This window comes from Tachyglossus aculeatus, chromosome X2 (genome assembly GCF_015852505.1).
Source record: "Tachyglossus aculeatus isolate mTacAcu1 chromosome X2, mTacAcu1.pri, whole genome shotgun sequence".
NCBI classification, from domain to species: Eukaryota; Metazoa; Chordata; class Mammalia; order Monotremata; family Tachyglossidae; genus Tachyglossus; species Tachyglossus aculeatus.
The window spans coordinates 3982436-4007343 of record NC_052100.1 but is presented as its reverse complement, the minus strand read 5'-3'; the positions used below and the strand labels follow the sequence as shown (position 1 = coordinate 4007343).

Sequence of the window (24908 nt, the reverse complement as noted above, 5' to 3'; positions counted from 1 at the left end):
CTACATTTTGGCTAAAAATGTCTCCAAAACTAGGGCAGCGACGGGGACTTCTCAGCGTGAGCCGGGTTTTCACCCTGCCCATTTTGGACCCCAGTGACTTTTTGGGACCGGATCGGTGTCCCGGAAGAGCGCTTCAAGGCTCTGGTCACCTAAGGCTCACCGAAGGTGCCCAGGTGGCATCTTCATCAAGGATAGGCTTAGTCCGCATCACCTGAGGGCCAGGCATGGGGAAAGGGGTGGCTCGGGAGTATAAGCAAGCACCCACCCCGGTTAGTGAGAGATTTATTCATTCATTCTTTCAATCGTATTTATTGAGCGCTTACTGTGTGCAGGGCACTGTACTAAGCGCTTGGGAAGTCCAAGTCGGCAACATATAGAGACGGTCCCTACCCAGGAACGGGCTCGCAGTCTAGAAGGGGGAGACGGGCAACAAAACAAAATATGTAGACAGGTGTCAAAATCGAAAGAACAAATAGAATTAAAGCTGAGGAGAAGCAGGGAGAGGTGGTATCCAGGCAACCGCAGGGCCTCCCTGGACCACGGTGCCAGGCGGAAACCCATCCCGGAGCGCGATACTGTCCCGGGTGCTTCCCGGAAACCATCTTGGGGCCCGGCCCAAGGTGGCGGCCACGGATTCTGTCCACAACCTGTAGTGGAAAGTCCTTCTCGTGGAAGGGTGAGGACCACCTTTCTCTGGTGAGGGTGGTGGGTTAGGGGGTGGACCGGACCAGCTCGGCAAGGGGCCTTGGAGAGATGGAGGCTCTCTCCCCTGAGTCTTGGATTTCAAGCATTTTTGAAGAGCATGTGGATCATTTTCCTGGAGAATCTTTGAGCTGTCCTCTAGGGAAGAGGCCCCCGGGTCTCCTTGGCAAATGTTACCCCCCTGCTCTCCTGAGCCTCCCGTGCCCGCTGGGCCCCCTGTCTGCCTCCCCTCTCCTTTCCAAACGGACTGGCATCTGGGAATCTGCGTAGGACGGGATGCCAGCAGCGGAAAGAGTCCGGGCCTAGGCGTCAGGAGACCTGTGTTCTCATTTCAGCTCCACCACTGGCCAGCTGTTGTGACCTTGGGCAAGTCACTCAATTTCTCTGGGCCTCAATTTCCTTGCCTGTAAAATGGGATTAAAAATGCCCTTTAGACTGAGTCCCGTTCATTCATTCATGCAACCATTCATTCAGTCGTATTTATTGAGCGCTTACTGTGGGATTGGGTCTGATCTAATTGCATTGTATCTCAGTGCTTGACGTAGTGAGCACTTGACATTATTATTATTTTTCTTTCAGCCTCTGGGAGGAACACCCAGGCTGTTGTGCGAAAAAAGGTGACGCCAGCTTGCCGGAAAGATAAGACCAGAACACTCTCCCTGGTTTCAGGGCCGTGGAATTATGGGGGTGGGGGCAGCTCTGACGTGTTTTTTGTTTTGTTTATATGGTGTTAAGCCCTCACTATGTGCCAAGCACTGTGCTAAGCGCTGGGGTGGACACAAGCTGATCGGGTTGGACCCAATCCCTGTCCCACATGGGGCTCACAGTCTGAATCCCCATTTTGCAAGTGAGGTAACTGAGTCACAGAGAAGTGAAGTGATTTGCCCAGGGTCACACAACGGTCAAGTGCCAATGTGGGTTCTAATCTTAGTCCCCGTCACTTGTCAGCTGGGTGACTTCGGGCAGGTCACTTCACTTCTTGGGCCTCTGTTCCCTCTTCTGTAAAATGGGGATGAAGCCTGTGAGCCCCCCGTGGGACCCCCCCGATCGCCCTGCCTCCTCCCCAGCGCTTAGAACAGCGCTCGGCACATATAGTAAGCGCTTAACAAATGCCATCACTATTCTATTTCGTTTAAGTGGCGGGGGGGCGGAGGGGGAGAATTAGAACCCAGGTCCTTCTGGTTCCCAGGCCCGGGGCTCGGATGCACCAGGCCACTATGCTGCATCACGGTTGCCACGGCAACCTGTCCCGGGTTTGATGGAGGTTGGGGAAGGGGGTGGGCTTTGGGGGGCAGGGTCTCTCCCTTTACAGCCCTTGGAAATTTGATCCCCTTTGGGAGCAGGGCCGCCTCTGCCACCTGGAAGATTTGTGGGGAGGGGGACCGTTATGGGGGGGCGGTTGGGTCCCTCCCGGGGGAGGTGGGAGGGGGAGAGGGAGGGGCTCAGTGGCTGCCGACAGACGCCCCTTTCCCTTTAAGAGCTGCCACCGTTCCCAGGCCCTACGGTTGCTGCAGGAACCTCTCCTTTAAGGGCGACTGGGGCTGGGGCGGTTCCATCCTCCGGCCCCCCCATAACCCCCCCCAAAACCCTCCCCGATCCCCCCCCCCCCCCCCCCCCGGCCCGGCCATGGTGTCCTGGATCATCTCCCGTCTGGTCGTGTGAGTGGGGGGCTGGGGAGGGGGCGTGGATGGGGGGCTGGGGGAGAGGAACCCACAGTTTGGGGGCCTGGACACATTTGGGGGGGGGGGGGGGGAAACTGAGGGGTCTGGGGAGTCCTCCTTCTTGTCCAAACCCCCAGGCCTGGCTCCATCCCAAGACTGGGAGGGGGACAGGGACGAGGGGTTGATGAGAATAATGATAATTGTGGGATTTGTTAAGCGCTTACTGGGTGCCAGGCGCTGTACTAAGCGCTGGTTGACCAGTAGGCCCAAGGGACTGGGAGAGGAGTCCGACGGAGGGAGAGGGAAGAGGGGGGCGGGTTTTATTCCCTAAATCCACCTGCCCTCCTGGCCCGCCGAGCTCCCCCAACTCCCGGGAGGATAATAATAATAATGGCATTTATTAAGCGCTTACTATGTGAAAAGCACTGTTCTAAGTGCTGAAGCACTGAGGATGGAGGAGAGGGGGGTGGTCTGGCCTGGGTACCACCTCAGCCGCTCTGTCAGGATGTCCGGTTCTCACCCAGGTGGGCAGAGGGGGGATGGTGGCGGGTGGGAGCTCGGAAAGCCAGTGTCAGGGTCCCTAGGCCAGGAGCCCAGGAGGGCTCTCTGGAGGTCATCGCCTCCATCCCCCAGCCTCCGCGCCCATTGAGTCTCCCCAGGGCAGCCTCTGCCCCTCCTAACCAGCGAGGCCCCGGCCGCTCCCAGGGTGGCAGAGTGGAGTGGCACCCCTCGACGTGGCCGGGAGGTAATGGAGGCAGGGAGGCCCCTGGCAGTGGCTTCAGTGGAAATCCCCCTGCTCTTCGTCAGTCTGTCGGCCGCCCGGGGTGCCAGGCTGGCCCGTCGCCAACACCGTCCCGCTGACCAAGGCTGGTGGGGGCACGGCCTGGGCACAGGGAGGCCCGCGGCCTAGAGGGGAGGCTGGAGGAGGCTGTTCTGTGAGCAAAAAGTCCAGCCTTAGCCAGGCCCCGGAGACACGGACCTGATCCGTGTCTGACCTGATGATCAGGTCACAAGAGAAGCAGCGTGGCTCAGTGGAAAGAGCCCGGGCTTGGGAGCCAGAGGTCATGGGTTCTAATCCCAGCTCCGCCACTTGTCCGCTGTGTGACTTCGGGCAAGTCGCTTCACTTCTCTGGGCCTCAGTTACTTCATCTGGAAAATGGGGATTAATTACTCTGATTACTCTGTATCTGTTCCAGTGCTTGGCATATAGTAAGCTCTTAACACGTACCGTAATTTTTATATCTTCATTCACTTTATTTATCTTGACCGATTTGTAAATATCTTTATGTTTGATGGATGTTACGATTGATGATGATGATGTAGACTGAAAATTCCTTGTGGGAAGGGAATGGGTCTGTTCTATTGTCCTCTTCCAAGCACTTAGTACATTGCTCTGCACACATAAGTGCTCAATAAATACAACTGACTGACTGTAGACTGAAAGTTCCTTGTGGGAAGGGAATGGGTCAGTTCTATTGTCCTCTTCCAAGAGCTTAGTACATTGCTCTGCACACATAAGTGCTCAATAAATACGACTGACTGACTGTAGACTGAAAGTTCCTTGTGGGAAGGGAATGGGTCAGTTCTATCGTCCTCTTCCAAGCGCTTAGTACATTGCTCTGCACACATAAGTGCTCAATAAATATGATTGACTGACTGTAGACTGAAAGTTCCTTGTGGAAAGGGAATTTGACAGTTCTATTGTCTTCTCCCAAGTGCTTAGTACATTGCTCTACACACATAAGTGCTCAATAAATACGATTGACTGACTGTAGACTGAAAGTTCCTTCGGGGAAGGGAATGGGTCAGTTCTATTGTCCTCTCCCAAGCGCTTAATACATTGCTCTGCACACATAAGTGCTCAATAAATACGATTGACTGTAGAATGAAAGTTCCTTCAGGGAAGGGAATGGGTCAGTTCTATTGTCCTCTTCCAATCAATCAATCAATCAATCGTATTTATTGAGCGCTTACTGTGTGCAAGAGCACTGTACTAAGCGCTTGGGAAGTACAAGCTGGCAACACATAGAGATGGTCCCTACCCAACAGTGGGCTCACAGTCTAGAAGGGGAATTTGACAGTTCTATTGTCCTCTCCCAAGCGCTTAGCACATTGCTCTGCACACATAAGTGCTCAATAAATACGATTGACTGACTGCCACACAGGATGGACTGTAAGTTCGTCACGGGGAGGGACTTAGTCTGTTGTATTGTTCTGTTGTCCTCTCCCAAGCGCTTAGTCCAGTGCTCTGCACACGGTAAGCGCTCAGTAGAGAAGCAGCATGGCTCAGTGGAAAGAGCCTGGGCTTGGGAGCCAGAGGTTGTGGGTTCTAATCCTGACTCCCAATATTATTATTAGTTGTTTGCTAGGCACTTACCACGTGCCAGGCACCATTCTAAGAGCTGGGGTGGAAACCAGCAAATCGGGTTGGACCCTGTCCCTATCCCACGTGGGGCTCACAGTCTCCATCCCCATTTTGCAGATGAGGGAACTGAGGCACAGGGGAGTTGGGTGACTGGCCCAAGGTCACGCAGCAGACAAATGGCAGCAAACCTTGTGACTCCCAGGCCCGTGCCCTAATCCTATGCAGCAGACAAATCAATCAATCAATCAATCGTATTTATTGAGCACTTACTGTGTGCAGAGCACTGTACTAAGCGCTTGGGAAGTACAAGTTGGCAACATACAGAGACAGTCCCTACCCAACAGTGGGCTCACAGTCTAAAAGAAGCAGCGTTGCTCAGTGGAAAGAGCACAGGCTTTGGAGTCAGAGGTCATGGGTTCGAATCCCTGCTCCGCCACATCTCCACTGTGTGACCTTGGGCAAGTCACTTCACTTCTCTGAGCCTCAGTTACCTCATCTGTAAAATGGGGATTAAAACTGTGAGCCCCCCGTAGGACAACATGATCACCTTGTAACCTCCCCAGCGCTTAGAACAGTGTTTTGCACACAGTAAGCGCTTAACAAATACCATCATTATTATTATTATTAAAAGGGGGAGACAGAGAACAAAACCAAACATACTAACAAAATAAAATAGATTGATTTACAGATGAGGAAACTGAGGCCCAGAGAAGTGAAGTGACTTGCCCAAAGTCACACAGCCGACAAGTGGCGGAGCTGGGATTTGAACCCATGACCTCTGACTCCAAAGCCTGGGCCTTTTCCACTGAGCCACGCTGCTTCCCTGGTTCTAATCCCGCCTCCGCCATACGTCTGCTGGGCGACCTTAGGCAAGTCACTTCACTTCTCTGGGCCTCAGTTTCCTCATCTGTAAATCAGTCAATCAATCGCATTTATTGAGCGCAAACCTTGTGACTCCCCGGCGCGTGCCCTATCCCCATGCAGCAGACAAATGGCAGCAAACCTTGTGACTCCCCGGCCCGTGCCCTAACCCCATGCAGCAGACAAATGGCAGCAGACCTTCTGACTCCCAGGCCCGTGCCCTAACCCAATGCAGCAGACAAATGGCAGCAAACCTTGTGACTCCCAGGCCTGTGCCCTAACCCCATGCAGCAGACAAATGGCAGCAAACATTGTGACTCCCCGGCCCGTGCCCTATCCCCATGCAGCAGACAAACGGCAGCGAACCTTGTGACTCCCAGGCCCGTGCCCTATACCCATGCAGCAGACAAATGGCTCTGACTCCCAGGCCCGTGCCCCAACCCCATGCAGCAGACAAATGGCAGCAAACCTTGCGACTCCCAGGCCCGTGCCCTGTCCCCATGCAGCAGACAAATGGCAGCAAACCTTGCAACTCCCAGGCCCGTGCCCTAACCCCATGCAGCAGACAAATGGCAGCAAACATTGTGACTCCCCGGCCTGTGCCCTAACCCCATGCAGCAGACAACTGGCAGCAAACCTTGTGACTCCCTGGCCCGTGCCCTAACCCTAATGCAGCAGACAAATGGCTCTGACTCCCCGGCCCATGCCCTATCCCCATGCAGCAGACAAATGGCAGCAAACCTTGTACTCCCAGGCCCATGCCCTAACCCTATGCAGCAGACAAATGGCTCTGAATCCCAGACCCAGGCCCTATCCCCATGCAGCAGACAAGTTGCAGCAAACCTTCTGACTCCCAGGCCCGTGCCCTGTCCCCATGCAGCAGACAAATGGCAGCAAACCTTGCGACTCCCAGGCCCGTGCCCTAACCCTGTGCAGCAGACAAATGGCTCTGACTCCCCGGCCCGTGCCCTAACCCCATGCAGCAGACAAATGGCAGCAAACCTTGTGACTCCCAGGCCTGTGCCCGATCCCCATGCAGTGGACAAATGGCAGCAAACCTTCTGACTCCCAGGCCCGTACCCTATCCCTGTGCAGCAGACAAATCAATCAATCAATCAATCAATCAATCCTATTTATTGAGCGCTTAATGTGTGCAGAGCACTGTACTAAGCGCTTGGGAAGTACAAGTTGGCAACATATACAGTCCCTACCCAACAGTGGGCTCACAGTCTAAAAGAAGCAGCGTTGCTCAGTGGAAAGAGCACAGGCTTTGGAGTCAGAGGTCATGGGTTCGAATCCCTGCTCCGCCACATGTCCGCTGTGTGACCTTGGGCAAGTCACTTCACTTCTCTGAGCCTCAGTTACCTGATCTGTAAAATGGGGATTAAAACTGTGAGCCCCCTGTGGGACAGCATGATCACCTTCTAACCTCCCCAGTGCTTAGAACAGTGCTTTGCACACAGTAAGCGCTTAACAAATACCATCATTATTATTATTATTAAAAGGGGGAGACAGAGAAAAAAACCAAACATACTAACAAAATAAAATAGATTGATTTACAGATGAGGAAACTGAGGCCCAGAGAAGTGAAGTGACTTGCCCAAAGTCACACAGCCGACAAGTGGTGGAGCTGGGATTTGAACCCATGACCTCTGACTCCAAAGCCCGGGCTCTTTCCACTGAGCCACGCTGTTTTCCCGGTTCTAATCCCACCTCCGCCATGCGTCTGCTGGGCGACCTTAGGCAAGTCACTTTACTTCTCTGGGCCTCAGTTTCCTCATCTGTAAATCAATCAATCAATCGTATTTATTGAGCGCAAACCTTGTGACTCCCCGGCCCGTGCCCTAACCCCATGCAGCAGACAAATGGCAGCAAACCTTCTGACTCCCCGGCCCGTGCCCTATCCCCATGCAGCAGACAAATGGCAGCAAACCTTATGACTCCCAGGACCGTGCCCTAACCTCATGCAGCAGACAAATGGCTCTGACTCCCAGGCCTGTGCCCTGTCCCCATGCAGCAGACAAATGGCAGCGAACCTTGTGACTCCCAGGCCCGTGCCCTAACTCCATGCAGCAGACAAATGGCAGCGAACCTTGTGACTCCCCGGCCCGTGCCCTATCCCTATGCAGCAGACAATTGGCAGCAAATCGTGTGACTCCCAGGCCCGTGCCCTATCCCCATGCAGCAGACAAATGGCAGCAAACCCTGTGACTCCCAGGCCCGTGCCCTAACCCCATGCAGCTGACAAATGGCAGCAAACCTTGTGACTCCCAGGCCCGTTCCCTATCCCCATGAAGCAGACAAATGGCAGAAACTTTGTGACTCCCAGGCCCGTGCCCTAACCCTATGCAGCAGACAAATGGCAGCAAACCTTGTGACACCAGGCCCGTGCCCTGTCCCCATGCAGCAGACAAATGGCAGCAAACCTTGTGACTCCCAGGCCCGTGCCCTAACCCCATGCAGCAGACAAATGGCTCTGACTCCCCGGCCCGTGCCCTAACCCCATGAAGCAGACAAATGGCAGCAAACCTTGTGACTCCCAGGCCCATGCCCTAACCCTATGCAGCAGACAAATGGCAGCAACCTTGTGACTTCCAGGCCCGTGCCCTAATCCTATGCAGCAGACAAATCAATCAATCAATCAATTGTATTTATTGAGCACTTACTGTGTGCAGAGCACTGTACTAAGCGCTTGGGAAGTACAAGTTGGCAACATATAGAGACAGTCCCTACCCAACAGTGGGCTCACAGTCTAAAGAAGCAGCGTTGCTCAGTGGAAAGAGCACAGGCTTTGGAGTCAGAGGTCATGGGTTCGAATCCCTGCTCCGCCACATCTCCGCTGTGTGACCTTGGGCAAGTCACTTCACTTCTCTGAGCCTCAGTTACCTCATCTGTAAAATGGGGATTAAAACTGTGAGCCCCCCGTGGGACAACATGATCACCTTTTAACCTCCCCAGCACTTAGAACAGTGCTTTGCACACAGTAAGCACTTAACAAATACCATCATTATTATTATTATTAAAAGAGGGAGACAGAGAACAAAACCAAACATACTAACAAAATAAAATAGATTGATTTACAGATGAGGAAACTGAGGCCCAGAGAAGTGAAGTGACTTGCCCAAAGTTACACAGCCGACAAGTGGCGGAGCTGCGATTTGAACCCATGACCTCTGACTCCAAAGCCCGGGCCGTTTCCACTGAGCCACGCTGCTTCCCTGGTTCTAATCCCGCCTCCGCCACGCGTCTGCTGGGCGACCTTAGGCAAGTCACTTCACTTCTCTGTTCCTCAGTTTCCTCATCTGTAAATCAATCAATCGCATTTATTGAGCGCAAACCTTGTGACTCCCAGGCCCGTGCCCTATCCCCATGCAGCAGACAAATGGCAGCAAACCTTGTGACTCCCAGGCCCGTGCCCTAACCCTAATGCAGCAGACAAATGGCTCCGACTCCCAGGCCCGTGCCCTAACCCTATGCAGCAGACAAATGGCAGCAAACCTTCTGACTCCCAGGCCCGTGCCCGAACCCTATGCAGCAGACAAATGGCAGCAAACCTTGTGACTCCCAGGCCTGTGCCCTAACCCTATGCAGCAGACAAATGGCTCTGACTCCCAGGCCCGTGCCCTAACGCCATGCAGCAGACAAATGGCAGCAAACATTGTGACTCCCCGGTCCGTGCCCTATCCCCATGCAGCAGACAAATGGCAGCGAACCTTGTGACTCCCAGGCCCGTGCCCTATACCCATGCAGCAGACAAATGGCTCTGACTCCCAGGCCCGTGCCCTGTCCCCATGCAACAGACAAATGGCACCAAACCTTGCGACTCCCCGGCCTGTGCCCTAACCCCATGCAGCAGACAAATGGCAGCAAACATTGTGACTCCCCGGCCTGTGCCCTAACCCCATGCAGCAGACAAATGGCAGCAAACCTTGTGACTCCCAGGCCTGTGCCCCAACCCCATGCAGCAGACAAATGGCAGCAAACCTTGTGACTCCCTGGCCCGTGCCCTAACCCTATTGCAGCAGACAAATGGCTTTGACTCCCAGGCCCATGCCCTATCCCCATGCAGGAGACAAATGGCAGCAAACCTTGTACTCCCAGGCCCATGCCCTAACCCTATGCAGCAGACAAATGGCTCTGAATCCCAGGCCCATGCCCTATCCCCATGCAGCAGACAAGTTGCAGCAAACCTTGCGACTCCCAGGCCCGTGCCCTGTCCCCATGCAGCAGACAAATGGCTCTGACTCCCTGGCCCGTGCCCTAGCCCCATGCAGCAGACAAATGGCAGCAAACCTTGTGACTCCCAGGCCCGTGCCCAATCCCCATGCAGCAGACAAATGGCAGCAAACCTTCTGACTCCCAGGCCCGTACCCTATCCCTGTGCAGCAGACAAATCAATCAATCAATCAATCAATCGTATTTATTGAGCGCTTAATGTGTGCAGAGCACTGTACTAAGCGCTTGGGAAGTCCAAGTTGCCAACATATAGAGACAGTCCCTACCCAACAGTGGGCTCACAGTCTAAAAGAAGCAGCGTGGCTCAGTGGAAAGAGCACAGGCTTTGGAGTCAGAGGTCATGGGTTCGAATCCCTGCTCCGCCACATGTCCGCTGTGTGACCTTGGGCAAGTCACTTCACATCTCTGAGCCTCAGTTACCTAATCTGTAAAATGGGGATTAAAACTGTGAGCCCCCCGTGGGACAACATGATCACCTTTTAACCTCCCCAGCACTTAGAACAGTGCTTTGCACACAGTAAGCACTTAACAAATACCATCATTATTATTATTATTAAAAGGGGGAGACAGAGAACAAAACCAAACATACTAACAAAATAAAATAGATTGATTTACAGATGAGGAAACTGAGGCCCAGAGAAGTGAAGTGACTTGCCCAAAGTCACACAGCCGACAAGTGGCGGAGCTGCGATTTGAACCCATGACCTCTGACTCCAAAGCCCGGGCTCTTTCCACTGAGCCACGCTGCTTCCCCGGTTCTAATCCCGCCTCCGCCACGCGTCTGCTGGGCGACCTGAGGCAAGTCACTTCACTTCTCTGGGCTTCAGTTTCCTCATCTGTAAATCAGTCAATCAATCGTATTTATTGAGCGCAAACCTTGTGACTCCCAGGCCCGTGCCCTATCCCCATGCAGCAGACAAATGGCAGCAAACCTTCTGACTCCTAGGCCCGTGCCCTATCCCCATGCAGCAGGCAAATGGCAGCAAACCTTGTGCCTCCCCAGCCCATGCCCTAACCCCATGCAGCAGACAAATTGCAGCAAACCTTCTGACTCCCAGGCCCGTGCCCTAACCCCATGCAGCAGACAAATGGCAGCAAACTTTGTGACTCCCAGGCCCGTGCCCTAACCCTATGCAGCAGACAAATGGCAGCACACCTTGTGACTCCCCGGCCCGTGCCCTAACCCTATGCAGCAGACAAATGGCAGCAAACCTCATGACTCCCAGGCCTGTACCCTAACCCCATGCAGCAGACAAATGGCACCAAACCTTGTGACTCCCAGGCCCGTGCCCTATCCCCATGCAGCAGACAAATGGCAGCTAACCTTGTGACTCCCAGGCCCATGCCCTAACCCTATGCAGCAGACAAATGGCTCTGACTCCCAGGCCCGTGCCCTAACCCTATGCAGCAGAGAAATGGCAGCAAACCTTGTGACTCCCCAGCCCGTGCCCTATCCCTATGCAGCAGACAAATGGTAGCAAACCTTCTGACTCCCCGGCCCGTGCCCTAACCCCATGCAGCAGACAAATGGCAGCAAACCTTGTGACTCCCCGGCCCGTGCCCTAACCCTATGCAGCAGACAAATGGCAGCAAACCTTGTGACTCCCAGGCCCGTGCCCTAACCCTATGCAGCAGACAAATGGCAGCAAACCTTCTGACTCCCCGGCCCATGCCCTATCCCTATGCAGCAGACAAATGGCAGCAAACCTTCTGACTACCAGGCCCGTGTCCTATCTCCATGCAGCAGACAGATGGCAGCAAACCTTGTGACTCCCTGGCCCGTGCCCTAACCCTATGCAGCAGACAAATGGCAGCAAACCTTCTGACTCCCAGGCCCGTGCCCTATCCCCATGCAGCAGACTAATGGCAGCAAACCTTCTGACTCCCCGGCCCGTGCCCTAACCCTATGCAGCAGACAAATGGCAGCAAACCTCGTGACTCCCAGGCCCATGCCCTAACCCCATGCAGCAGACAAATGGCAGCAAACCTTGTGACTCCCAGGCCCGTGCCCTAACCCTATGCAGCAGACAAATGGCAGCAAACCTTGTGACTTCCAGGCCCATGCCCTATCCCTATGCAGCAGACAAATCAATCAATCGTATTTATTGAGCACTTACTGTGTGCAGAGCACTGTACTAAGCGCTTGGGAAATACAATTTGGCAACATATAGAGACAGTCCCTACCCAACAATGGGCTCACAGTCTAAAAGAAGCAGCGTTGCTCAGTGGAAACAGCACAGGCTTTGGAGTCAGAGGTCATGGGTTCGAATTCCTGCTCCGCCACATGTCTGCTATGTGACCTTGGGCAAGTCACTTCACATCTCTGAGCCTCAGTTACCTCATCTGTAAAATGGGAATTATAACTGTGAGCCCCCCGTGGGACAACATGATCACCTTCTAACCTTCCCAGCGCTTAGAATAGTGCTTTGCACACAGTAAGCGCTTAACAAATACCATCATTATTATTATTGTTAAAAGGGGGAGACAGAGAACAAAACCAAACATACTAACAAAATAAAATAGATTGATTTACAGATGAGGAAACTGAGGCCCAGAGAAGTGAAGTGACTTGCCCAAAGTCACACAGCCGACAAGTGGTGGAGCTGGGATTTGAACCCATGACCTCTGACTCCAAAGCCCGGGCTCTTTCCACTGAGCCACGCTGTTTCCCCGGTTCTAATCCCACCTCCGCCATGCGTCTGCTGGGCGACCTTAGGCAAGTCACTTCACTTCTCTGGGCCTCAGTTTCCTCATCTGTAAATCAATCAATCAATCGTATTTATTGAGCGCAAACCTTGTGACTTCCCAGCCCGTGCCCTATCCCCATGCAGCAGACAAATGGCAGCAAACCTTGTGACTCCCTGGCCCGTACCTTAACCCTATGCAGCAGACAAATGGCAGCAAACCTTCTGACTCCCCGGCCCGTGCCCTAACCCCATGCAGCAGACAAATGGCAGTAAGCCTTCTGACTCCCAGGCCCGTGCCCTATCCCCGTGCAGCAGACAAATAGCAGCAAACCTTGTGACTCCCAGGCCCATGCCCTAACCCTATGCAGCAGACAAATGGCTCTGACCCCAGGCCCATGCCCTAACCCCATGCAGCAGACAAATGGCAGCAAACCCTGTGACTCCCAGGCCCGTGCCCTATCCCTATGCAGCAGACAAATGGCAGCAAACCTTGTGACTCCCAGGCCCGTGCCCTAACCCCATGCAGCAGACAAATAGCTCTGACTCCCAGGCCCGTGCCCTAACCCTATGCAGCAGACAAATGGCTCTGACTCCCAGGCCCGTGCCCTATCCCTATGCAGCAGACAAATGGCAGCAAACCTTGTGACTCCCAGGCCCGTGCCCTAACCCCATGCAGCAGACAAATAGCTCTGACTCCCAGGCCCGTGCCCTATCCCTATGCAGCAGACAAATGGCAGCAAACCTTGTGACTCCCAGGACCGTGCCCTAACCCCATGCAGCAGACAAATAGCTCTGACTCCCAGGCCCGTGCCCTAACCCCATGCAGCAAATAGCTCTGACTCCCAGGCCCGTGCCCTATCCCTATGCAGCAGACAAATGGCAGCAAACCCTGTGACTCCCAGGCCCGTGCCCTATCCCTATGCAGCAGACAAATGGCAGCAAACCTTGTGACTCCCAGGCCCATGCCCTAACCCTATGCAGCAGACAAATGGCTCTGACCCCAGGCCCGTGCCCTAACCCCATGCAGCAGACAAATGGCAGCAAACCCTGTGACTCCCAGGCCTGTGCCCTATCCCTATGCAGCAGACAAATGGCAGCAAACCTTGTGACTCCCAGGCCCGTGCCCTAACCCCATGCAGCAGACAAATGGCAGCAAACCCTGTGACTCCCAGGCCCATGCCCTATCCCTATGTAGCGGACAAATGGCAGCAAACGTTGTGACTCCCAGGCCCGTGCCCTATCCCCATGCAGCAGACAAATGGCTCTGACTCCCAGGCCCGTGCCCTATCCCCATGCAGCAGACAAATGGCAGCAAACCTTCTGACTCCCTGGCCCGTGCCCTAACCCTGTGGAGCAGACAAATGGCAGCAAACCTTGTGACTACCAGGCCCGTGCCCTAACCCCATGCAGCAGACAAATGGCAACAAACCTTTGACTCCCTGGCCCGTGCCCTAACCCCATGCAGCAGACAAATGGCAGCAAGCCTTCTGACTCCCAGGCCCGTGCCCTATCCCCATGCAGCAGACAAATGGCTCTGACTCCCAGGCCCGTGCCCTATGCCCATGCAGCAGACAAATGGCAGCAAACCTTCTGACTCCCCGGCCCGTGCCCTAACCCTATGTAGCAGAGAAATGGCAGCAAACCTTGTGACTCCCAGGCCCGTGCCCTAGCCCTATGCAGCAGACAAATGGCAGCAAGCCTTGTGACTCCCAGGCCCGTGCCCTAACCCCATGCAGCAGACAAATGGCTCTGACTCCCCGGCCGGTGCCCTAACCCTATACAGCAGACAAATGGCAGCAAACCCTGTGACTCCCCGGCCGGTGCCCTGTCCCCATGCAGCAGACAAATGGCAGCAAACCTTGTGACTCCCAGGCCCGTGCCCTAAACCCATGCAGCAGACAAATGGCTCTGACTCCCAGGCCCGTGCCCTAACCCTATGCAGCAGACAAATGGCAGCAAACCTTGTGACTCCCAGGCCCGTGCCCTAACCCTATGCAGGAGACAAATGGCTCTGACTCCCAGGCCCGTGCCCTGTCCCCATGCGGCAGACAAATGGCAGCAAATCTTGTGACTCCCTGGCCCGTGCCCTGTCCCCATGCAGCAGACAAACGGCAGCAAACCTTCTGACTCCCAGGCCCGTGCCTTAACCCTATGCAGCAGACAAATGGCAGCGAACCTTGTGACTCCCAGGCCCCTGCCCTATCCCCAAGCAGCAGACAAATGGCAGCAAACCTTGTGACTCCCAGGCCCTTGCCCTAACCCCATGCAGTAGAAAAATGGCAGCAAGCCTTCTGACTCCTGGGCCCATGCCCTATCCCCATGCAGCAGACAAATGGCAGCGAACCTTGTGACTCCCCGGCCCGTGCCCTATCCCCATGCAGCAGACAAATGGCAGCAAACCTTGTGACTCCCAGGCCTGTGCCCTAACCCTATGCAGCAGACAAATGGCAGCGAAGCTTGTGACTCCCCGGCCCGTGCCCTATCCCCATGCAGCAGACAAATGGCAGCGAACCTTGTGACTCCGAGGCCCGTGCCCTAACCCCATGCAGCAGATAAATGGCAGCAAACCTTGTGACTCCCAGGCCCGTGCCCTAACCCTACGCAGCAGACAAATGGCAGCGAACCTTGTGACTCCCAGGCCCGTGCCCTATCCCCATGCAGCAGACAAATGGCAGCAAACCTTGTGACTCCCAGGCCCGTGCCCTAACCCTATGCAGCAGACAAATGGCAGCAAACCTTCTGACTCCCAGGCCTGTGCCCTCTCCCCATGCCGTACTGCTTATCTATCGCTGGTTATCGATTGATCTCTGGTATGTACTGAGCGCTCGCTTGCTTTGTGGAGAGGCCCGTACAAAGCGCTCGGGAGGGTCCACTCCAAAAGAGTTGGTGGATGGGACCCCTGCCCACGAGGAGTTTAGAGGAGGAGTTGGGCGTTAAAAACAGATTATGGGATCGGTTTCATCACACCCCACAGACAAACGTTTGAAGTCAGTGCCTGCCCAATGACAAAGGAAAAAATCATCTTTAGGAGGTGTGAAGATGGAGCCATCTAGTCTCGGCTTGCTATCGCTTCAGCAGAACCCTTTCATTTTGGCCTCATGATGGCTTCTGCTTCATGAAGCAGCTTCTCCCCCTCATCCCCTCTCCATCCCCCTCATCTTACCTCCTTCCCTTCCCCACAGCACCTGTAAATATGTATATATGTTTGTACAGATTTATTACTCTCCCCCTTTTAGACTGTGAGCCCACTGTTGGGTAGGGACTGTCTCTATATGTTGCCAACTTGTACTTCCCAAGCGCTTAGTACAGTGCTCTGCACACAGTAAGCGCTCAATAAATACAATTGATCGATTGATTGATTGACTCCTCCCCTTAGCTGTGTGACTTTGGGAAAGTCACTTTACTTCTCTGGGCCTCAGTTCCCTCATCTGTCAAATGGGGATGAAGACTGTGAGCCCCACGTGGGACAACGTGATCACCTTGTATCCCCCCAGTGCTTAGAACAGTGCTTTGCACATAGTAAGTGCTTAACAAATGCCATCATTATTATTATTATTCTCTGGGCCTCAGTTCCCTCCTCTGTCAAATGGGGATGAAGACTGTGAGCCCCCCGTGGGACAACCTGATCACCTTGTATCCCCCCAGTGCTTAGAACAGTGCTTTGCACATAAGTGCTTAACAAATGCCATCATTATTATTATTATTCTCTGGGCCTCAGTTTCCTCCTCTGTCAAATGGGGATGAAGACTGTGAGCCCCACGTGGGACAAGCTGATCACCTTGTATCCCCCCAGCACTTAGAACGGTGCTTGGCACATAGTAAGCGTTTTACAAATACTATTATTATTATTATTATTAATAATAAATCGGACTGACTGAGGGGCTGCCTTCCCACAGGCTGATCTTCGGCACGCTGTATCCGGCCTACTCCTCCTACAAGGCCGTGAAGACGAAAAACGTGAAGGAATACGTGAGTGCCCGGGCCTCCTCGGGGTGGGACGGGGGCAGGGGGTGGGTTATGGGGGCTGCGGGTCTCCCCCTGCCCTCCCACCCCCTTAGAGAGCGGCTCTGCGGCCCTGCCCGCAGGTGAAATGGATGATGTACTGGATCGTCTTCGCCTTCTTCTCCACGGCCGAGACCCTCACCGATATCGTGCTCTCCTGGTGAGACCCCCCAGCCCCAGCCCGCCCCCCCGTCCTCCCCACACGTCCGGCCGCGCTCCTGTCTCTCTGTCTCTATCTCTCCCCCGACCACCCCGCAGGTTCCCCTTTTACTTCGAGCTGAAGATCGCCTTCGTCATCTGGCTGCTGTCCCCGTACACCAGAGGCTCCAGTGTCCTCTACCGCAAATTTGTCCACCCGACGCTCTCTAACAAGGAAAAGGTACGACCCCCCAGCCACCCTCCACCTTCTACTTGCCCCCCACCTTCCCAACCTCCCAATCCATTTGTTTAGTCATTCAATCGTATTAATTGAGCACTTATTGTGTGCAGAGCACCGTACTAAGCGCTTGGGAAGTACAAGTTGGCCACATACAGAGACGGTCCCTACCCAACAACGGGCTCACAGTCTAAATCCATGGCATCTATTATGCAGCGGGGCTCGGTGGAAAGATCACAGGTTTTGGAGTCAGAAGTCATGGGTTCAAATCCCAGCTCCGCCAATTGTCAGCTGGGTGACTTTGGACAAGCCACTTCACTTCTCTGGGCCTCAGTTCCCTCACCTATAAAATGGGGATTAAGGCTGTGAGCCCCCCGTGGGACAACCGGATCACCTTGTAACCTCCCCAGCGCTTAGAACGGTGCTTTGCACCTAGTAAGCGCTTAACAAATGCCATCATTATTATTATTGTTATTATTCATTCATTCATTCAATTGTATTTATTGAGCTCTTACTGTGTGCAGAGCACTGTACTAAGCGCTTGGGAAGTACAAGTTGGCAACATATAGAGACGGTCCCTACCCAACAGCGGGCTCACAGTAATCGTGGTATTAACAGGCCTTGCTAGGTGCCAGGCACTGTAATAATAATGATGGTATTTGTTAAGAGCTTACTATGTGCCAAGCACTGTTCTAAGCGCTGGGGTAGATACGAGGTCATCAGGTTGTCCCACGTGGGGCTCACAGTCTTCATCCCTATTTTACAGATGAGGGAACTGAGGCACAGAGAAGTGAAGTGACTTGACACCTGTCCACATGTTTTGTTTTGTTGTCCGTCTCCCCCTTCTAGACTGTGAGCCCGTTGTTGGGTTGGGACCGTCTCTAGATGTTGCCAACTTGTACTTCCCAAGTGCTTAGTCCAGTGCTCTGCACACAGTAAGCGCTCAATAAATACGATTGAATGAATGAATGAATAAATAGGGTCACACAGCAGACGAGTGGCAGAGCCGGGATTAGAACCCACATCCTCTGATTCCCAGGCCCAGGCTCTTTCAGTGCGCTGGTTCCTATGTGCAGAGCACCGAACTAAGCACTTGGGAGAGTATAGTATAATAGAGTTGGTAGACTCATTCCCTGCCCACAAAGAGCTTACAGTCTGGGAGGGGGAGGCAGACATTAAAATAAATTGATTAATTAAATCACAGATATGTACATAGGAAAGCAGTGTGGCTCAGTGGAAAGAGCCCGGGCTTTGGAGTCAGAGGTCAGGGGTTCAAATCCCAGCTCTGCCACTTGTCTGCTGTGTGACCTTGGGCAAGTCACCTCACTTCTCTGGGCCTCAGTTACCTCATCTGTAAAATAGGGATTAAGACTGTGAGCCTCATGTGGGACAACCTACCTCGTATCTACCCAAGCGCTTAGAGCAGGGCTTATCACATAGTAAGCGCTTAACAAATACCATCATTATTATTATTATTAAGTGCTTTGAGGCTGAGGGTGGGAATTCCCTAGGTTCCTCTTTCATCCATTCATTCAGTCATATTTATTGAGCACTTCCTGTGTGCAAAGCACTGTACTAAGCGCGTCCTCCTTTTCTTCACATTAGGAAATGGGTTCTAATTCCTCTCTGCTGCGCGATCTCGGGCAGGCCACTCAGCCCCTCCGTGCCTCGGTTTCCCCGACTGCAGAATGGGGATCCAATCCCCGTTCTCCCGTCCACCCCGATTTACTTGTGTCCACCCCAGCGCTTAGTTCAGCGCCTGGCATGGAGTGAGGCCTTAACAGGCACCGCGGTGATCCTTCTCGTTCTCCCCGACCTCCCCTGGGCCCGGCCCCCGGCCCCACGCAGGAGATCGACGAGTACATCACACAGGCCCGAGACAAGAGCTACGAGACCATGATGCGGGTAGGGAAGAGGGGTCTCAACCTGGCGGCCAACGCGGCCGTCACCGCCGCCGCCAAGGTAGGCCCGGACCGGGGCAGGGGGATGACCTCCCTGCCCTCGTCGCCCCCTCCCCTTCCGTGACCCCGCTTCCCCATCCCCTTCCCCCCCCCCCCCATCCCCTCCACGCGCTGGGGTGGGGTCTGGTTCAGGTGGATTGGGTCGGGGGCCCGGCGCAGCTGAGGGAGCGTCCCGGGCAGGGGCAGGGCGTGCTGTCCGAGAAGCTGCGCAGTTTCAGCATGCAGGACCTGACCCTCCTCCGGGAAGACGACGAGGCGTCATCCACGTGCGGCGCAGACCCCCAACTCCGACACGCGGCCCCCCGTCTCCCGGACCCCAGCCAACACCTGGGTGCGCGACGGGGTCGCTGGGCCGGGGAGGGGCAGTTGCAGGGACCCCCAGGGAGGGCATCTGGGCAGGGCCAGGCTTGGGCCAAGGGAGGCGGGTGTCATCATCATCAATCGTATTTATTGAGCACTTACTATGTGCAGAGCACTGTACTAAGCGCTTGGGAAGTACAAATTGGCAACATATAGAGACAGTCCCTACCCAACAGTGGGCTCACAGTCTAAAAGGGGGTGGGGGGGAGCCAGGCAGGAGGACCCCCCCTCACCCAGCCCCCTGCTGCGCCCCCTCTCCCGGCCCCCAGCGCCGTCCTGTCCTCCGCCCGCGGAGGCCCCCGGCCTGAGCCTGCGGTCCAGAGGGAGCCAGTCGCCCGACGCCCGTTCCGAGGCCTCCGAGGAGGACACGGGAGACAAGGGCCCCAAGAGGCTCAAGTCCATGAAGAAAGTGGCTAAGGCTGAGGTGAGTCCTGGGGGCTGCGTGGACGCCCAATTAATAATAATAATAATGATGGCATTTGTTAAGCACTTACTATGTGCCAAGCACTGTTCTAAGCACTGGGGGGGATACAACGTCGTGAGCCCATTGTTGGGTAGGGACCGTCTCTATATGCTGCCGGCTTGTACTTCCCAAGTGCTTAGTCCAGTGCTCTGCACACAGTAAGTGCTCAATAAATATGACTGAATGAATGAATGAATCAGGTTGTCCCATGTGGGGCTCACAGTCTTCATCCCCATTTGACAGGTGAGGTCACTGAGGCTCAGAGAAGTGAAGTGACTTGCCCAAAGTCACCCAACTGACAAGCGCTGTTGAGAAACTCACGCTGTTTCTCACGAGAAGCAGCGTGGCTCAGTGATAAAAGCCTGGGCTTTGGAGTCAGAGGTCATGGGTTCAAATGCTGCTCTGCTACCTGTCAGCTGTGTGACTTTGGGCAAGTCACTTAACTTCTCTGTGCCTCAGTGACCTCATCTGTAAAACAGGGATTAAGACTGTGAGCCCCCTGTGGGACAACCGGATCACCCTGTACCCTCCCCAGCGCTTAGAACAGTGCTTTGCACATAGTAAGCGCTTAATAAATGCCATCATTATTATTATTATTAAAGCGGCAAAGCCGGGATTAGAACTCATTCATTCATTCATTCAATCGTATTTATTGAGTGCTTACTGTGTGCAGAGCACTGGACTAAGCGCTTGGGAAGTACAAGTTGGCAACATAACTCTTGACCTCTGACTCCCAAGCCCAGGCTCTTTCCACTGAGCCATGCTGCTTCTCACTTCTCTGGGCCTCAGTTCCCTCCTCTGTAAAATGGGGATGAAGACTGTGAGCCCCCCATGAGGACAACCTGATCACCTTGTAACCTCCCCAGCGCTTAGAACAGTGCTTTGCACATAGTAAGCGCTTCATAAATGCCATCATCATTATTATTATTATTACCCACGGGATCCCTCCTGTTCCCCCTTTCCGTTACCGTCTCCCTCCCCCGTTTCTCTTCTCCTTTCCCTCTCCCTCCAATCCATCATTCGATCAATCAATCGTATTTATTGAGCACTTATTGTGGACTAAGCGCTTGGGAGGGGACAATGGAAGAGAGTCGGTAGACACGTTCCCTGCTCCCAACGAGCTTTACAGCCTAGAGGATCACCTCAGCTGGCAGAAAACCGAGAACCATCAACCAACTGATGGTATTTATTGGGCGCTTCCTGTGGGCAGAGCATTGTACTAAGCGCTTGGGAGAGTACAAGATAATGGTTGATAGACACCTTCCCTGCCCACAAGGAGCTCACAATAAAGGAACACCGCGCTCCAGGGGGAAGAGCCCAGGCCTGAAAGTCAAAGGTCCTGGGTTCTAAATCCTGGCTCCGCCACTTGCCTTCTGTGTGACCTTGGGCAAGTCACTTCTCTGGGCCTCAGTTTCCACAGCTGTAAAATAGTGATTAGATACCTGCTCTCCCGTGTGGGACAGGGACCGCATCCGACCTCATTAGCTCATGCAATGCTTGGCACGCAGAAAGCGCTTAACCAGTACCACAAGTATTTTTCATTCATTCAATTGTATTTATTATTAATAATAATAATGGCATTTATTAAGCGCTTACTATGTGCAAAGCACTGTTCCAAGCGCTGGGGAGTTTACAATGTGATCAGGTTGTCCCACGGGGGGCTCACAGTCAATCCCCATTTTCCAGATGAGGTCACTGAGGCCCAGAGAAGTGAAGTGGCTTGCCCAAAGTCACACAGCTGACAAGTGGCAGAGCCGGGATTTGAACCCATGACCTCTGACTCCAAAGCCCGGGCTCTTTCTAGCCACGCTGTTTCCCCAGTATTGAGCGCTTACTGTGTACAGAGCACTGTACTAAGCGCTGGGAAAGTACAGTACAGTAATAAAGAGAGACAATCCCTGCTCACAACGATCTCGCAGTCCAGGGGGGCGGGGGAGACAGACATCAGTACAAAGAAGCAGATATCAATAAATATAAATAAAATAATAGATCTATTAGTAAATGCTGTGGGCGGGGAGATGGGGGAAGAGCAAAGGAAGACGTAGAAGGGAGTGAGAGATGAGGGAAAATGGGGATTAGTCTGAGAAGGCTTCTTTGAGGAGATGGGCTTCCACGAGTGATTCAATTAGATTCAGTCATATTTATTGAGCGCTTACTGTGTGCAGAGCACTGGACTAAGCTCTTGGGAAAGTACAGTATAGTAATAAAGAGAGACAATCCCTGCCCACAACGAGCTCGCAGTCTGCAGCGCTTAGGACAGTGCTTTGCACATAGTAAGCGCTTAATAAATGCCATCATCATTATTATTATTATTATTATTATTAGAGGCGGGGGAGACAGACATCAGTGCAAGTGTTCGGCACATAGTGAGCGCGTAACAAATACCATCATCATTATTATTATTATTGTTGCCGAGTGCTTAGAACAGCGGTGGGGAAGCAGCATGTCTCAGTGGAAAGAGCCCGGGCTTTGGAGTCAGAGGTCAGGGGTTCAAATCCCGGCTCCACCAATTGTCAGCTGGGTGACTTTGGGCAAGTCCATTCATTCATTCATTCAATTGTATTTATTGAGCGCTTACTGTGTGCCGAGCACTGTACTAAGCGGTTGGGAAGTCCAAGTCCAACATACAGAGACGGTCCCTACCCAACAGTGGGCTCACAGTCTAGAAGGGGGAGACAGAGAACAGAACAAAGCATATTAACAAAATAAAATAATTAGAATAAATATGTACAGATAAAATAAATAAATAAATAGAGTAATAAATACAAACAATCATATATACATATATACAGGTGCTGTGGGGAGGGGAAGGAGGCAAGGTACTTCACTTCTCTGGGCCTCAGTTCCCTCATCTGTAAAATGGGGATTAAAACTGTGAGCCCCATGTGGGACAACCTGATCACCTTGTAATAATGATAATAATAATAATGACATTTATTAAGTGCTTACTATGTGCAAAGCACTGCTCTAAGCGCTGGGGAGGTTACAAGGTGATCAGGTTGTCCCACGGGGGGCTCACAGTCTTCATCCCCATTTTACAGAGGAGGTCACTGAGGCCCAGAGAAGTAACCTCCCCAGCGCTTAGAACAGTGCTTTGCACATAGTAAGCGCTTTATAAATTCCATTATTATAGTAAGCGCTTAACAAATACCATCATCATTATTATTAAGCAGACATCAATACAAATCAATAGAATAAATAAATAAATCGCCCAGGAAAGTGGAGGAAGAGACACCAGGTCCCCACCCCGGAGGAGCTGACAGTCCCTCCCGCCCCCTCGGTCTGGGCTTGGTGACCGGCTGACCCCTGACCCCCGGCCCCTGACCCCCGCAGCCTGCGGCCAAGGCCCTGAAGAGCCGCCCCAAGAGGAAGGTGTCCGGAGGCGGCGATTCGGCCTGATGATGTGAGGAGGGAGTCCCCGCCAAGACCCCCGGACCCTGGACCCGCAGTTCCTGACCCCTGGCCGGGCTGTTTACACGGACAAGCTGCTGCAGCGCGCTCTCTCTCACGCGCCCCTTCCCTTGGGGGGCTACCGGCCCGGGACCCCCGCTTCCCTTTCCCTCCTGATGCCGGACACAGGGGATCTCCTAGGGTCACGGGGTCAACAGGGCCAACCCCCTTATCCAGGCCCACCAGGCCCACCTGCGCGGGGCGGGCGGAGCTGGGGAAGGGTCCCCGGCCCTGGGGGGGACCCCAACCTCACCCGTCAGCCCCAAAGGATCCCAAGGGTCCCAGGCCCCCAGCCCCTGAGGATGGGGAAGGCGTGATAACCCCCTCTTCGAGGGTCTCAGGGCCCAGTGGGCGACTGGAGGAGCAAAGCGGTGGTCGCCGGAAATTCTAGGGATCACGAGGACCCCTCCTCTCCCGCTCCCTCAGTGCCTTGCTGGCAGCCACCTCCGGGGTCCCCCCCATCAGACCACCCCATCCTCCCTCTCCCTCTCCCTGCATCCTCATTAAACCCATCTGCCCCCTCCCCGGCCTCTGGTCCTAATCGAGCCTGCGGAGAAGGGAGACGGGGAGGGGGCTCGGGGCTCTATGGGGTCGAGGGGTTGGAGAGTCGGGGGGTCCAGGGTCTCCCCAGGGCCAGCGGAGAGAAAGGGACATGGAATCGAGGTCAGGGGTTCTAATCCCGGCTCCGCCACTCATCTAGCTGTGGGACCTTCAGCGAGTCACTTCCCTTCTCTGGGCCTCAGTCCCCTCATCTGTCAAATGGGGATGGAGACTGGGACTGCGTCCAGCCCGATTTGCTTGTATCCACCCCAGCGCTCAGTACAGTGCCTGGCACATAGTAAGCGCTTAACAAATCGGGCGAGTCACCTCCCTACTCTGGGCCTCAGTTCCCTCATCTGTAAAACGGGGACGGAGACTGGGAGCCCCGCATGGGACAGCCCGATTTACTTGTATCCACTCCAGCGCTTAGTGAGGTTTCTGGCACATAGTAAGCGCTTAACAAACACCATTATTCACAAATATCATACTACTACTACTACTTATTATTACTATTGTTAATTACTCCTATATTAATATTGTTAATCGTGCTATTATACTATTATTATTAGCACTCAGTGGAGTGCTCGGCTGATGAGAGAGGGGAACTGGGGCTTCAAAGAGCTGCAGGTACCCCAATCTCCCGGGCTGGGGGCTTTCTGCATCCCCCCGACCCCATCACCCTGACGCTGACAAGGTCCATCACAGTGAGGAGGGGTGAGGGGGGGGGTCCCAGCTGGGGCCTTGTCATCTCTCTGGGACCCCTCCCCAGGCCGGGGGTCAGGGGCGGGGTGAACGGGCATCTCCCAGCCCAAAGAGGCTGGGGTCTCCTTCCTGGGGTCAGGATGGGGCTGGGGGCTCCTCCCTAAATCCCCACCCCCAGCTCTGCTGCCCTGCCCATCCCTTAGCTCAGTGCTTCGCACACAGCGTAAATACGATTGAACCCCCATTCCTCCTTGTCCTTCATTCATTCAATCATTTATTGAGCACTTACTGTGTGCAGAGCGCTTGGAAAGCAGCGTGGCCCAGTGGAAAGAGCCCGGGCTTTGGAGACAGAGGTCATGGGTTCAAATCCCAGCTCCGGCAACTGTCAGCTGTTTGACCTCGGGCAAGTCACTTCACTTCTCCGTGCCTCAGTGAGCTCATCTGTAAAATGGGGATTAAAACTGTGAGCCCTACGTGGGACCACCTGATCACCTTGGAACCTCCTCAGCGCCTAGAACAGTGCTTTGCACATAGTAAGCGCT

The 24908-nt window shown here is 54.0% G+C and overlaps 1 protein-coding gene across 2 annotated transcripts; it reads left to right on the top strand.

Moving 5' to 3' along the window:
* The first annotated feature begins 2319 nt into the window (after positions 1–2319).
* REEP2 (receptor accessory protein 2) lies at positions 2320–23641 on the top strand. Of its 2 annotated transcripts, none has more exons than XM_038771202.1 (8): positions 2320–2360; positions 16409–16481; positions 16598–16674; positions 16773–16893; positions 18739–18852; positions 19038–19182; positions 19481–19635; positions 23008–23641. In XM_038771202.1, exons 1-8 carry the CDS (start codon positions 2329–2331, stop codon positions 23071–23073), a joined length of 783 nt encoding a protein of 260 aa, XP_038627130.1. In that variant the 5' UTR covers positions 2320–2328; the 3' UTR covers positions 23074–23641. The 2 variants fall into 2 exon arrangements, with proteins under 2 accessions (XP_038627130.1, XP_038627129.1); XM_038771201.1 differs by having other exon boundaries at positions 19032–19182.
* Positions 23642–24908: the final 1267 nt, after the last annotated feature.

Excerpts from the sequence above, each read along its gene's own strand:
- REEP2 (XM_038771201.1), top strand. The coding sequence starts at position 2,329 with ATGGTGTCCTGGATCATCTCCCGTCTGGTCGT. Across the intron at positions 16,482-16,597 it reads CGAAAAACGTGAAGGAATAC|GTGAAATGGATGATGTACTG; the intron begins GTGAGTGCCCGG and ends CCCTGCCCGCAG. Across the intron at positions 18,853-19,031 it reads CCGTCACCGCCGCCGCCAAG|GGGCAGGGCGTGCTGTCCGA; the intron begins GTAGGCCCGGAC and ends CGTCCCGGGCAG.